The sequence below is a fragment of the Cervus canadensis genome, chromosome 4 (genome assembly GCF_019320065.1).
Source record: "Cervus canadensis isolate Bull #8, Minnesota chromosome 4, ASM1932006v1, whole genome shotgun sequence".
Lineage (NCBI taxonomy): Eukaryota > Metazoa > Chordata > Mammalia > Artiodactyla > Cervidae > Cervus > Cervus canadensis.
The window spans coordinates 42,186,364-42,201,264 of NC_057389.1; the positions used below are offsets into that span (position 1 = coordinate 42,186,364).

The 14,901-nt window shown below is 36.2% G+C and overlaps 1 protein-coding gene across 1 annotated transcript in view; it reads right to left on the reverse strand.

Annotated features, from left to right (window-relative positions):
* LOC122440819 (serine/arginine repetitive matrix protein 2-like) overlaps positions 1–14,901 on the reverse strand; it is a 157,998-nt gene that overhangs the window by 108,227 nt on the left and 34,870 nt on the right. The window contains exon 4 of the mRNA XM_043467519.1: positions 12,187–12,276. Within this exon, the coding sequence (XP_043323454.1) occupies positions 12,187–12,276 (90 nt within the window). The remainder of the gene's footprint in view (positions 1–12,186; positions 12,277–14,901) is intronic.

Here is a 14,901-nt window from a genome sequence, read left to right on the forward strand (position 1 = left end):
ATAGCCTTATAATCTCTTAAGGTAACAAGATTAGACACTTGGACTCTGGCATTTTTGAGTTAAAAATATACTGCATTATATTTTAAACACTATGAGTGTCCACACAACTGCTATCCATAATAGCACAAATATGTAGAGAAAAAAATGGCAATGTCAGAAGGCCTAGTTTTTATTCTCTTTTCTTCCAGTTACAGTCAGTTCTTCTATAATACAGGTTTTGAAGGCAGATGTGTTCAATACATTGATATATTAGGAAACAATTTAAGTAAATTACAAATTTGGCATTTGTATATGCACAATTTTATCCATCAAAAACACTAAATTAGGTGGATGCAGAATTTGCACCCAGAGGAGCCTAGCCATACAAAAAGATATAAAACAGGCACACTTCAAACATCTACCGGGAACCAGTTCACTGCATTCTCCTACAATACTGTTTTTTGATATTCCTATACTTAGGAGCTTGGTTACATGAAAAAACACTCAACATTCTATTTATGTTGAAGTATCCAGATTCAAAAATGCAAAGAAATGTATGCAAAAGGAAAGTTTTAAGTCTTGAGGAAAGCTTGAAGTAAGCATTTTGAAGGAAACAAGAAATCACGCTGTAGAAAGGGATCCAAGCTTGTACAGAAGGAAAACTCTGAACTTACTACTCTCATGAACTCATCAAGTTTACAGTTACATATAGAGCAATTTCTCCTGAAGACCTGAAGGCTTACTGAACAGTTTCTGCACATAGAAAGACCACATAGAAATGGATAATAAACAAAAAGGTACAGGATCCACAATAACCCCATCACCCCCAAGAAGTCACCTGCAATACAGAGGGATATTACAGATGAACCAACCACACACTTCTGAACTTTGAGACACAGCAAAAACATGGCAGTTTAAAGGGAACATGGACTATATGGGAAGGAAATTTATATACTAATTTTGAGTATCTGCCAAATGGGCAAGGAACGGTTGGAAGTTTCTCTGGGATAAGAGACACCAGCAAAAATGTAGTGCTTTTAGAATACCCACAAAATTAAGCAACAACCAACTTGAGAGAGAATGCTATATACATAGACTGTTAAATATGAACCTCATGGTAAAGAAAAACTTATAAAAGATAGACAAAATTTTTTTTTAAAAGGACTATAAGCATAGTACTAAAGAAAGTCATCAAATCACGAGAGAAGAAGAGAAGAAGAAAAAGACAACAAAGAACTACAAAAACAACCAGGAAAAAACTTTAAAAATGGCAACAAGTACAAAAATATAAATAATGACTTTACATGTAGAGATTAAGTATTCCAGTCAAAACACAAAGAGAAGCTGAATGGATTTAAAAAACAAAACAGGACACATTTATAAGCTGCTCATAAGAAACTCACTTCAGACCTAAAGACATATACAGATAGAAAGTGAAGAGACAGAAAAAGGCATTCTATGCAAATGAAAACAAAAAGAAAAGCGGGACAATGATAAGCAGATCAGGCAAACTAGACCTTAAAACAAAGACTGTAATAAGAGACAAAACAAGGCATTACATAAAGTGACAAAGGGATCAAATCAACAAGATGACTATAACATCGGAAAATATCTGCGCACCCAAAATAAGAACAACTAAATACATAAAACAAATTAACAGAAATAAAGGGAGAAATAGATAGCAATATAATAATTGTGTGTATGCATTAGTCACTCAGTCATATCCGATTCTTTGCAAACCCATGGACGATAGCCCATGAGGATCCACTGTCCACGGAATTCTAGAGTGGGTAACCATTCTCTTCACCAGGGGATCTTCCCAACCCAGGAATTGAACCTGAATCTCCTGCATTGCAGGCAGATTCTTTAACATCTGAGCCACCAAGAAAGCCCACACGCATAATAATTGTAGAGAACTTTAATACCTCAATGATATCACTGGATATATCATCCAGAAAGAAAATTAGTGAGGAAACACTGGCCTTAAAGGACACATTAGACCATTAATAGATTTACAGAATATTCTATCCAAAACCATCAGAATTCTTTTCATGTACACACAGAACGTTCTCCAGGGTAGATCACATGTTAGGCCACAAGAAAAATATGTATAAATTCAAGAAGACTAGAAATCATATCAAGCATCTTTTCCTACCATAACAATATGAAATTAGAAATCAATTAGAAGAAGAAACTGGAAAAAGCACAAATAGATGGAGACTAAACATAATGCTACTAAACAATCAATGGATCAACAAAGAAATCAATGGAGATGTAAAATGAATATTTTAAAACAAATGAAAATAGACACAAAATTTTTCATAATCTGTGGTATACAGCATAGCAATTCTAAGAGAGAAGTTAATAGTGATACAGGCCTACCTCAAGAAATAAGAAAAACTGCAAATTAAAAAAAAATTCTAAATTTACATTTAAAGGAAATATAAAAAAAGAACACCAAACAAGCTAAAAGTTAGTCGAAGGAAGGAAATAAAAATCAAAGAGGGAGTAAAGGAAACAGAATTAAAAAAAGAAAAAGAAAAAACTCAATGGGGCTACATAGTACTTGAAAAAATAAACAAAATCCCCAAACCTTTAGTCAAACTTATCAAACAACAAAAAGAGAGGACCAAAGCAAAATCATAAATGAAAGAGGAAGACCCAGAGGGATGGGATGGAGAGGGAGGCGGAAGGGGGGAGCGGGATGGGGAACACGTGTAAATCCATGGCTGATTCATGTCAATGTATGCTAAAACCACTACAATAATGTAAAGTAAGTAGCCTCCAACTAATAAAAATAAATGGGAAAAATAAATAAATAAATAAATGAAACAGAAGTTTACAAACAACCACAGAAATACAAAGAATCATAAAAGAATAGTTATGAACAATTATGTGCCAACAAATTAGACAACCTAGAAGAAATGATAAGTTCCTAGAAACATACAATCTTCCAAGACTGAATCATGAAGAAACAGAAAACCTGAATGGACAGATGACCATTAACAAAACTTAATCAATAATCAAAAACCTCCCAACAAACAAAAGTCATGGTCCAGATGACTTTCAGGTGAATTCTAAGAAATATTTAAAGAAGAGTTAACATCTATCCTTCTCATATACTTCCAAAATATGAAAAAGTAAGGAACAATTTTCAAACTCATTTTACTAGGTCAATACCACCCTGATACCGAAAATATAGGTATCACAAAAAAGAAAATTACAAGCCAAAACTGTCAACAAAGTATTAACAAATCAATTTCAACAATACATTAAAAGGATCATACACTGTGATCAAGTAGTATTCATTCCAGGGATGCAAGGATGGGACGCAAATCAATCAACATATTAACAAGAAACCATATGAAAAACAACAAGAAGGATAAAAGACATATAACCATTTCAATAGACTTAGGGAAAGCATTTGACAAAATTCATCATCCATTTATAATAAAAATACTTTCAAGAAAGTGGGCATAGAGGGAGCATACCTCAACATAATAAAGGTCATTTATGACAAACCCACAGCTAACATCATACTCAACTTTCAGCTTTTTTCTAAAATCATGAACAAGACAAAGATGCCCACTCTTGCCACACTTTTTTTAATCTTTTCATGTTTTTATTTATTTATTTTATTGAAGGATAATTGCTGTACAGAATTTTGTTGTTTTCTGTCAAACCTCAAAGAGAATCAGCCATAGGTATACATATATCCCCTCTCTTTTGAAACTTCCTCCCATCTCCCTCCCTACCCGACCCCACTACATTGATACAGAGCCCCTGTTTGAGTTTCCTGAACCATAAAGCAAATTCCCATTGGCTAGCTATTTTACACATGGTAATGTAAGTTTCCATGTTACTCTCTCCATACATCCCACCCTCTCCTCCTCTCTCCCCATGTCCATAAGTCTATTTTCTATGTCTGTTTCTTCATTGCTGCCCTGTAAATAAGTTCTTCAGTACCATTCTTCTAGATTCCATATATATGTGTTAGAATGTGATATGTATCTTTCTCTTTCTAACTCACTTCACTCTGTATAATAGGTCCCAGGTTCATCCACCTCATTAAAACTGACTCAAATTCGTTCCTTTTTATGGCTGAATGATATTCCATTGTGTACATGTACCACAACTTCTTTATCCATTCATCTGTCTATGGACATCAAGGTTGCTTCCATGTTCTAGCTATTGTAAATAGTGCTGCAATGAACAATGGGTATACATGTGACTTTTTCAATTTTAGTTTCCTCAGGGTATATGCCTAGGAGTGGGATTGCTGGATCACATGGTGGTTTTATTCCTACTTTTTAAAGAAATCTCCATAACTTCTTCCATAATGGCTGAACCAATTTACATTCCCGCCAACAGTGCAACTCTTGCCACTTTTATTCAATATCGCATTGGAAATCCTAGAGACAGAAACTAGGCAAGAAAAAGGAAAGACATCCAAATTGAAAAGGAGGCGGCAAAACTTTCACTATTTGTGGACAGCATGGTACTATATATAGAGAGAGATAGAACATATATATATGTATGTGTATATATATGTGTGTATATACTTACATAACACAGAGAGAGAATCCTAAATACTCCATCAAAAAACTGTTAGAACTAAAAAAAAGATCAATAAATACAAAATATACAGAAATATATTGCATTTCTACACACTAATAATGAACTATAAGAAAAAGAAATGAAGAAAACAATCCTATTTACAATTGTATCAAAAATAATAAATACCTAGGAATAAACTTAACTAGGGAAGTGAAAGACCCATATTCTGAAAACCTTAAGACACTGAAGAAAATAAACTGAAAGACAACACAAATAAGTATAAACATACACCATGTTCATGGAATGGAAGAATCAATATAATTAAAATGTCCATACTACCCAAAGCAATCTACAGATTGAATGCAATCCTTACAAAAACAGCAATGCCCTTTCTCACAGACTAGAACAAATAATCCTAAAATTTGTATGAAACCACAAAAGACTCTGAATGACCAAAACAAAAAAGAAAAACAAAGCTAGAGGTCTGACATCAGACTTGGAACTATACTAGAAAGCTACAGTAATCAAGATAGTATGGTACTAGCATAAAACTGACACACAGATCAATGGAATAGAATAGAGACCCCAGAAATAAACCCACGTTCATATGGCCAAATAAAGTATGGCAAAGGAAGCAAGAATTTATAATAGGGAAAAGACAGTCTCTTCAACACCTGATTCTGGCAAACTGGAGAGCTACTTGCAAAACAACAAAACTGGACCCCTTTCTTACACTATATACAAAAATAAACTCAAAATGGATTAAAGACTTAAATATAAGACCTAAGACCATAAAACCACAATCATAGAAAGCTAACCAATCTGATCACATGGACCACAGCCTTGTTTAACTCAATGAAACTAATGAAACTATGAGCCATGTTGTGTAGGGCCACCCAAGATGGACGGGTCATGATGGAGAGTTCTGACAAAACATGGTCCACTGGAAAAGGGAATGGCAAATCACTTCAGTATTTTTGCCTTGAGAACTCCATGAACAGTATGAAAAGGCAAAAACACAGGACACTGAAAGATGAACTCCCCAGATCAGTAGGTGCTCAGTATGCTGCTGGAGATCAGTAGAGAACTAACTCCAGAAAGAATGAAGACAGAGGATGAGATGGTTGGATGGCATCACCAACTCAATGGACATGAGTTTGAGTAAACTCTGGGAGTTGGTGATGGACAGGGAGGCCTGGTGTGGTGCAGTCCATGGGGTTGCAGTTGGACACAACTGAGTGACTGAACTGAATTGAATGGAATTGAAAACCATAAAGCTCCTAGAAGAAAACATAGGCAGTAATCTTCCAGACATTGGTCTTAGTTAGATTTTTTTGGATTTGTCTCCTCAGGCAAGTGAAATGAAAGTAAAAACAAACAAATGGGGCTACATCAAACCAAAAAGACTTTTCACAGTGAAGTAAACCTCCAAAAAACAAAAAGGCAACCTACTGAATAGAAGAAGATATTTGCAAATGTTATATCCAATAAGGGATTGATATTCAAAAGATACAAAATATTCATATATTCAATATAAAAAAACCACTCTGTTAAAGAATGAACCAGAGGAACTGAACAGAAATTTTTTCAAAGAAGCTATACTGACGCCCAAGAGGCACATAATGATGTTCACTATCAGTAATCATCAGGGGAATTTAACTCAAAATCACAATGAGGTATCACTGAACATCTGTAAGGATGGCTATTATCACAAAGACAAGAAACAACAGGTGTTGGTTAGGATGTAGAAAAAAGGAAACCCTTGTGCACTGTTGGTGAGAATGTAAGTTAGTGTAGCCACTAGGGAAAACAGTATGGAGCTTTCTCAAAAAACTAAAAATAGAACTACCACATGATCTAGTAATTTCACTTCTAAGTGTTTATTAGAAGAAACACTAAATTAAAAAGGTATATGCATTCTTGTGCTTGCAGCATTATTCACAATAGTCAAGATATGGAAGCAACCCAAAAGTCCACTGATAGATGAATGGAAAAAGAAGATGTGGTGCGTATATATAAAATGGAATATGACTCAGCCTTAAAAAGGAATAAAATCTTGCCACTTGTGATAACAATGGATGGACTTGAAGTGCATTATGCTAAGTGAATAACTCTGAAACAAATAACATGATTTCACTCATATGTGTAATCTAAAATTCAAAACAATCAAAGCAAAACAAAAGAGAAACAGGCTCATAAATACAGAGAACAAATGGCAGTTGCCAGAGGGAGGTAGAGTGAGGAGATGGACCAAGTCGGTGAAGGTTTTTAAGAAGCACAAACTTATTAGAGTTGTAAAATAAATAAGTCATGGAGCATATAATGTGTAGAATAAGAAATATAGTCAACATTTTAACAAGTTTGTATGGTGATAGTAACTAGACTTACTGAGACAATCACTTTGCAATGTGTAGTAATACCAAATCACTATGTTGTACACCTGAAATGAATATTATATTGTATGCTAATTATGATTCAATAATTTTAAAATGAGAGAACATGTTGCTCTCCTGAGCCAAAGGCACTGCAGACCATCACAGAAAATGTAAGAAAATTAAAGAAATATCTACATCTGAAACAACTGTGAATTAAAAAAAAAAATGTACTGTGAATTCAAAAAAACACAATCTAAATAAAAAACAAAAAGATTATTGTGCATATGGATTGAATAACAGCAAAAAAAAATCAAGAATATTTCTCATAATAAAAGAGAAAGCACAATCTATGTAAAAAGAACTTAAGCAGAAATTGCCAAGTCCTGCATGAGAAGCTCCTGTTAGTCCCAGCAGTGGTAGCTTTGGTGGTTTCAAGCATTGCTTTAAATTCTAAAACCTTCAGCTGTTGGGTGAAGTCACTAAAGCAAATGAGAAAGCTGTACAAGAACTTCTAGCTGTGCTACCAAAAGTAACTGAAGAAGGCTATGTATGGATCACATTTTCAATTTTGATGAAATTCAGCATTTGAAGCAAACCAGAAGGGTGAAAAGGTTCGATAAGTGGGTGCATCGTGAGCAGACTAAAAATAAAAAAACTCATTGTTTTGAAGTGTATCGTCTCTCATTCTACACAATAACAACAAACCATTTCTTTCTTTTTTTTTTTTTTTCAATTATTTTTATTAGTTGGAGGCTAATTACTTCACAACATTGCAGTGGGTTTTGTCATACATTGACATGAATCAGCCATGGAGTTACATGTATTCCCCATCCCGATCCCCTCTCCCACCTCTGTCTCCACCCGATTCCTCTGGGTCTTCCCAGTGGACCAGGCCCGAGCACTTGTCTCATGCATCCCACCTGGGCTGGTGATCTGTTTCACTATAGATAATATACATGCTGTTCTCTCGAAACATCCCACCCTCACCTTCTCCCACAGAGTCCAAAAGTCTGTTCTGTACATCTGTGTCTCTTTTTCTGTTTTGCATATAGGGTTATCATTACCATCTTTCTAAATTCCATATATATGTGTTAGTATACTGTATTGGTCTTTATCTTTCTGGCTTACTTCACTCTGTATAATGGGCTCCAGTTTCATCCATCTCATTAGAACTGATTCAAATGAATTCTTTTTAATGGCTGAGTAATATTCCATGGTGTATATGTACCACAGCTTCCTTATCCATTCGTCTGCTGATGGGCATCTAGGTTGCTTCCATGTCCTGGCTATTATAAACAGTGCTGCGATGAACATTGGGGTGCACGTGTCTCTTTCAGATCTGGTTTCCTCAGTGTGTATGCCCAGGAGTGGTATTGCTGGGTCATATGGCAGTTCTATTTCCAGTTTTTTAAGAAATCTCCACACTGTTCTCCATAGCGGCTGTACTAGTTTGCATTCCACCAACAGTGTAAGAGGGTTCCCTTTTCTCCACACCCTCTCCAGCATTTATTGCTTGTAGACTTTTGGATAGCAGCCATCCTGACTGGCGTGTAATGGTACCTCATTGTGGTTTTGATTTGCATTTCTCTGATAATGAGTGATGTTGAGCATCCTTTCATGTGTTTGTTAGCCATCTGTATGTCTTCTTTGGAGAAATGTCTGTTTAGTTCTTTGGCCCATTTTTTGATTGGGTCATTTATTTTTCTGGAATTGAGCTGCAGGAGTTGCTTGTATATTTTTGAGATTAATCCTTTGTCTGTTGCTTCATTTGCTATTATTTTCTCCCAATCTGAGGGCTGTCTTTTCACCTTACTTATAGTTTCCTTTGTTGTGCAAAAGCTTTTAAGTTTCATTAGGTCCCATGTGTTTATTTTTGCTTTTATTTCCAATATTCTGGGAGGTGGGTCATAGAGGATCCTGCTGTGATTCATGTCGGAGAGTGTTTTGCCTATGTTCTCCTCTAGGAGTTTTATAGTTTCTGGTCTTACATTTAGATCTTTAATCCATTTTGAGTTTATTTTTGTGTATGGTGAACAAACCATTTCTTGATCAGACTGTGACATGTGATGAAAAGTGGATTTTATATGATAACCAGAGACAACCAGCTCAGTAGTTGGATCAAGAAGAAGCTCCAAAGCACTTCCCAAAGTCAAACTTGCACCAAAAAGGGTCATGGTCACCAGTGGTCTGCTGCTGGTCTGATCCACTACAGCTTTCAGAATCCTGCCGAAACCATTACATCTAAGAAGCATGTTCAGCAGATTGATAAGATCTATTGAAAACTGCAATGCCTGCAGCCAGCACTGGTCAACAGAAAGGGCCCAATTCTTCTCCATAACAATGCCTGACCACACATTGCACAATCAACCCTTCAAAAGTTGAATGAATTGAGCTACAAAGTTTTGCCTGATCTGCCATATTCACCTCACTTCTTGTCAATCAACTACCACTTCTTCAATCATCTTGACAACTTTTTTCAGGGAAAATGTTTCCACAACCAGCAGGAGGCAGAACTTCCAAGAGTTGATGGAATCATCCTAAAGCATAGATTTTTACACTACAGGAATAAACCACCTTATTTCTCATTGGAAAAAATATGCTGATTGTAATGGTTCCTATTTTGATTAATAAACATGTGTTTGAGCCTAGTTATAACGATTTAAAATTCAGGGTCTGAAACCGCAATTACTTTTGCACCAACCTAATAGAACTCAAAAGTACATTGATCAATAATTCCCTGGTCAAAGAAACTTTGTGTGCTTTCCCAGATTCCATCATCCCCTACTATCTGTTCCTACAAAATATTTCACTTCTTTGGAACAGTCACGGCAAAGGTAATGCTTTGTTCCCCATGGCACCATAAGCTTCATGAGGGAAGAGACTTCTGTCTGTTTACCACTGTTTCTCAAAGATTAGCCCAGGATTGGCACCTCATGAAGGTTCACTGAAAGTCTGTACAGTGAATGAAGATTGAATGAGTGAATGAAGGAGCACACTTGGCCATTCTGAGCCTGTTTGCTCATCTCTAAAACAGAGAAGCAGGTGATAGTTGCCTGCCTCTTTTATGGGGATCTAATGAGACAATGTATGTGAAAGTGCTGTGCTATCTATAAAGCAATAATTATTATTCATTCAGCACATACTTTACTGCAGTAGTAAAGAGGAGCATAATGGAGTTGATAAAAGCATGGTTGCAGGAGTGAGAGTGGCTTTGCATATCAGCACTGTATCTTATTACCTGTCCAATTTGAGACGAGTTATAGATCCTCTCTAAGCCTCTGTCTCACATTTTGTGAGAATTAAAAAAAAGTTAATTCATGAAGAGCACCTAATTATATTTTAGTTACATCATGTACTCTATCAGATACACTGATATATTGGTGAAGGGCTCTGCCCCCAAGAAGCTTACAGTCTACTAAGAAGATAAATCAGACACATCATATGCCCTGGTCATATCAACTGTCTTCCTGCTGCTTGCCTTTGCACATGCTGGTCCCTTGAATGTAGCATCCTTCTTCCATCCACCAACTCAAAATGGCTTGAATGCAGACAAAGCTGGTGCCCAAAAGGAGCTATAAAGTGACATAAGGTGTCACAGGAGATCGTGGGAGATCACTCTTTAGAAATAAACCTTTTCTTTCTCTAAAGTTACTAAGGTGTCTTCCTGCTAAGTATTACTCTCATTGACAAGCAAGGCTTAAAAAATTCATACAATGATATTTAATTGTGAGCACTCAATTTGTTTGCATTGTTTTATATGGCAAATTCAAAAGCATTTAGTTAGAAAAAAGAAATGTATATAAACCTCCAACCACAAAAATGCTCATGGCATTTTTTGATCAATTTGATCAAGAAGGCACCAGGAGAGGATACTATCAAAGGATCCATAGTTGGGAGGAGACTTATAAACTATATTGGCCTCCAAAAATGTCCTTGACCTAATCTCTGGAAACTGTGAATCAAGTTAAGGGTGATTATCCTGGATTATCCTGGTGGGCCGCACATAATTATAGGTAAGAAGCACACAGGAGGAGTCTAAAGAGAAGACCTCGTGGTAATGGAAGCAGAGACTAGATGGATGTGTCTTGAATGGAGGAAAGGGCCATAAGACAACTAACACAGCAGGCCACAAGAAGCTGAAAAAGGCAAGTAAATAAATGCTCCCCTCTGAGCGTCAGGAAGGAACCAGTCCTACTCATATCTTGAGTTTAGCCCAATGAAACTGAATTCAGATTTCTGACTTCTAGAAGTTTAAGAGAGTAAATCTGTACTGTTTAATCTGCTAAATGTATAGTGATTCTTTAGAAAAGCCATAAGAAACTAAAATAGAGAGAGAGGACAAATGACCCCTGTTCTTCAGTTTCCACTCTGATTTCTAATGAGAAAGCATGTTACAAAGCACTCCAGATGACCTCCAATTGAGAGTTCATTGAGTGGTGGGTAGAAACAGCCTTAAAATTGTGAAAATAACTTTCTACCACAACAATCCTGATAAAGTGGAAAAGCTAACCATCCAAGAGCATAAAATAACTTGAAGTGATCCAGGATTTTGAGGAACATTAAAACCCATCTCAAAGGTAAAATCCTAGAGTTCTTTGGGAAAAAAGTTTCTTATTGTCACCATTCTTACATGTTAACTTTATAGGAAAATTAATTCTGAATATAAGTTGAGAACTTGAAAGTTATGGCATAGATATAAAGGAGTGAGTCTAATTTTTATCAAGCATTCTAGAACTAAAACATCCAAATGCATAATTCTTAAAGTAGACTCTGGAATAAGGAGGCAAGCATATATTCATTCTAACAATACTCCTGTACCACCATCACTGTCCACCCACATCATATGCCCTGGTCATATCTCTGTCTTCCTGCTGCTTGCCTTTGCACATGCTGATCCCTTGAATGTAGCATCCTTCTTCCATCCACCAGCTCAAAGACCTAGAAAGTCGTTAATCTTAAAGACTCAATTCTAATGTTATGTCCTTAGCCAAGTTTCCTTTAACTAACTCCTAGACAAGCTCTCTGCTTTTTGTACCCCTTGCCATCTTGGATAGAGTTTCATTAGCAATTATTCCATGTTACAGTTATTTGTTTACACATCTATCTCCCCAAGCAGCTGGAGGTCTCTGCTGGGAGAGACCAATTATACTCTACTCATCTCTGAATACAGAATGCTTAGTTTCATGCCTAGAACATAACAGACATTTAAAATGTTTTGTTAAAGAAATCAATGCATCAATGCAGCCACTTCAGAAAACCAGTGTCAATAACTTACTATTTTGGTATCTTGAAGACTTGACTCCCAGAAAAACACTTGTTTCTAAAAAATCCAATACAGACTTGAAGAGTTGCTTCAAAAGAGGACCTACAAAAAATATGTAAATAAAGCATGGATTTTGGATTTATTATCACTGCTAATCTAAACAGCTGGTCTTTACAATATGGAATAGCCAATACTTACCATTTTGTCTGCCAGCGCTCCTTCATACTCCTGGAAACAGCGTCCTCCTCTTCTGTCCTCACGAATTCCCCCTCCCCTCCCTCTTTATTCCTTGGTCCAAACAGTACCTGAGGTCAGATCTTTCATGGCTAACCTATGTATACCAATATATTTGAATTTGGTTTCTGTCACTTGTAACAAAAAGATTCCAAACTAATGCATGTTGTTAACTAAAAAGTAAACAGAAGCAAGTTGCTCAATTATTTCTTCATAAAAATCAAATGAGTAGTTTACTGAGCTGCTTTTTTTAAGAGCATGATGCAAGTATTTATTAGACATTCTGCTTATCATCACTGCACTGCACTGCAGAAAAATCTAGAGAAATTTCTCCATTAAATAAAAATTGCAACATGGCAGAGCGCAGTAAGGGTCCAGAAAACCTGAGTGTTAACTAACTGGATGCCTTTGGACATGGGGTTTTTTAAATCCCTGGGCATCAAAGTGCCATGGTCCACTATATTCTAAGCCACTGAAAAACATATATTCTGTGCTTCAGAATACAGCAGCACCTCCATGATTTTTTATTTCAAAATTCAAACTTCTTTTGGTAAAGAAAAAAAAAAAAAACAGAACTTCTCAATTGGGACTTAAATAAAAATTCAAGTACCAGAATACTGAAGTTTTTTAAAGAAAAACCAGAGCCAATATTCTATATGTGATTAATGAACTGAAAATAGATTACCAGGAAAGTTACCTTTTTATGAACTTATCTAGCTTGCTGGATAAAAACTGAAAAAGACGACTAAATCCATCCCCTGCTGAAGTGTGGCTAATTCTATAATCAATCACAGACACCGCACTCAATAATGCGATATGTACTCAAGTACTCGGTCAGCAACGGTTATATGCAGGACATTGTGACCAGTGCTGAGGGCAAGGCGGGAAGGGATAAACTGGATTGATAATCTCACTGCTGTTTAAAAGCTCCAACAGCATGCCATTGCACTTGGACTAAAAACCAAACTCATTACATGACTTTAAAGGCCTGACTTTGAAGACTCCTACTTTCCCAACATCATCTTCTGCCACTTTTTCCATCAATCTCTTTCTTCCAGGCAAAGTCCTTTTTCAGATACTTATACAGACTAGCACTTTCTTGCCTCAAGGTATATGAATAGAGTCCTGCTTGATATTCCATCTGCATGGAATGTTGCACCCCCACTCAAGTCATGGCTGGTTGGCTCCTTTCTGCCTTTCGGGACAATCTTAAAATAAATGTTACCCCCTTAGCTAGATTTTTCCTAATCTTACCCCCCTTTTCCCCTACTACCCTACCTTTGTCACCATTATTTTCTTTCTTGGTCTCATGTTATTTCTCTTCCCAGAGCTTTTCCTATGTTGTGATTATTCTATTTGCTTGTCTCCTTGGGCTTTGTCTGAGTCTGGGAGAAGGCAGGGATATGGTGGGGTATTTTTGGTCCATGCTGTGTCTTCAGTACCTAGTACATCACCTACTACACAGAAGTCACCCTAAGATTCAGAGAATGAATGAGTGGAAAAATGAGACTCATGTATCTACCATAGCTAAAATATAAAATAGTATACATGAAGCATTTACATAGTAGAAAAAAAGAGATTCAAGGGTTACAAACAAAAATGTCAAAGAGCAAAACTGCATGAATGAAAAATCTCTCACCAGCTATACAAAAGGACACAATTGCTAAGACCACATCATTCAGGGTCTTGAGGGTAAAACAAGGAAATTTGTATTTATCCCATGAGAATTGGGGACTCATATAAACTTACTATTATCTCTGGGTTTTAGGATTACTCTGCTGCCAATAAAATAAATAATGGATGGAGACTGGGAAGAGGGCAGTGCCCGTAGGCCAGGCCAATGCATTACCAAAGAGTAGAAGAGTCAAAGGAAAGAATGAGAATGTGTGAAAGACATTTTGCAACTAGTTAGATGTGGAAGGCAAAAGAATAAGGAAAAGAAGATTTTTTATACACCAACGTTAAAACTGCAGAATGCGGGGAAGAGAGAAGGCTTTGGATTGGGAAAGGAAGATGATGGGTTTAACCCTGGCTACCATATAAAACAAAATAGAAAAACCAGACCGCATGAGTTATTACCTGCAGCTATGTTCTCCTTCCGCTATGCAAGTCTCCCTTCCAAACACTCCCTTTCTTTCTTGGAAAATACCTTTAGTTTTTTGGCTGTTTATACAAATAACTTAAAATGCACAAAATACAGATGTGCTTTGATGAGAAAGTGAAATCCCCTATACTCCATCCTCCACAATAGCCTCTGTTCAGTTTGGAATACATTCCCACAGAATTTTTATGCATATGTTAACGAACATTAAAAATACAGTATAATATTATATAAGCAGTTCTATAAGCTTCTTAATTTTTACTTTAGGTATCATTAACACTTCCTGATTAATATATATAGATCTTATTAATCTCTTTAAAGGACAGTTTGGTATTACACTGCAGCATGTTCCATAATGAATTTAATCAGTCCCCTATCGATGGGTATTTAGG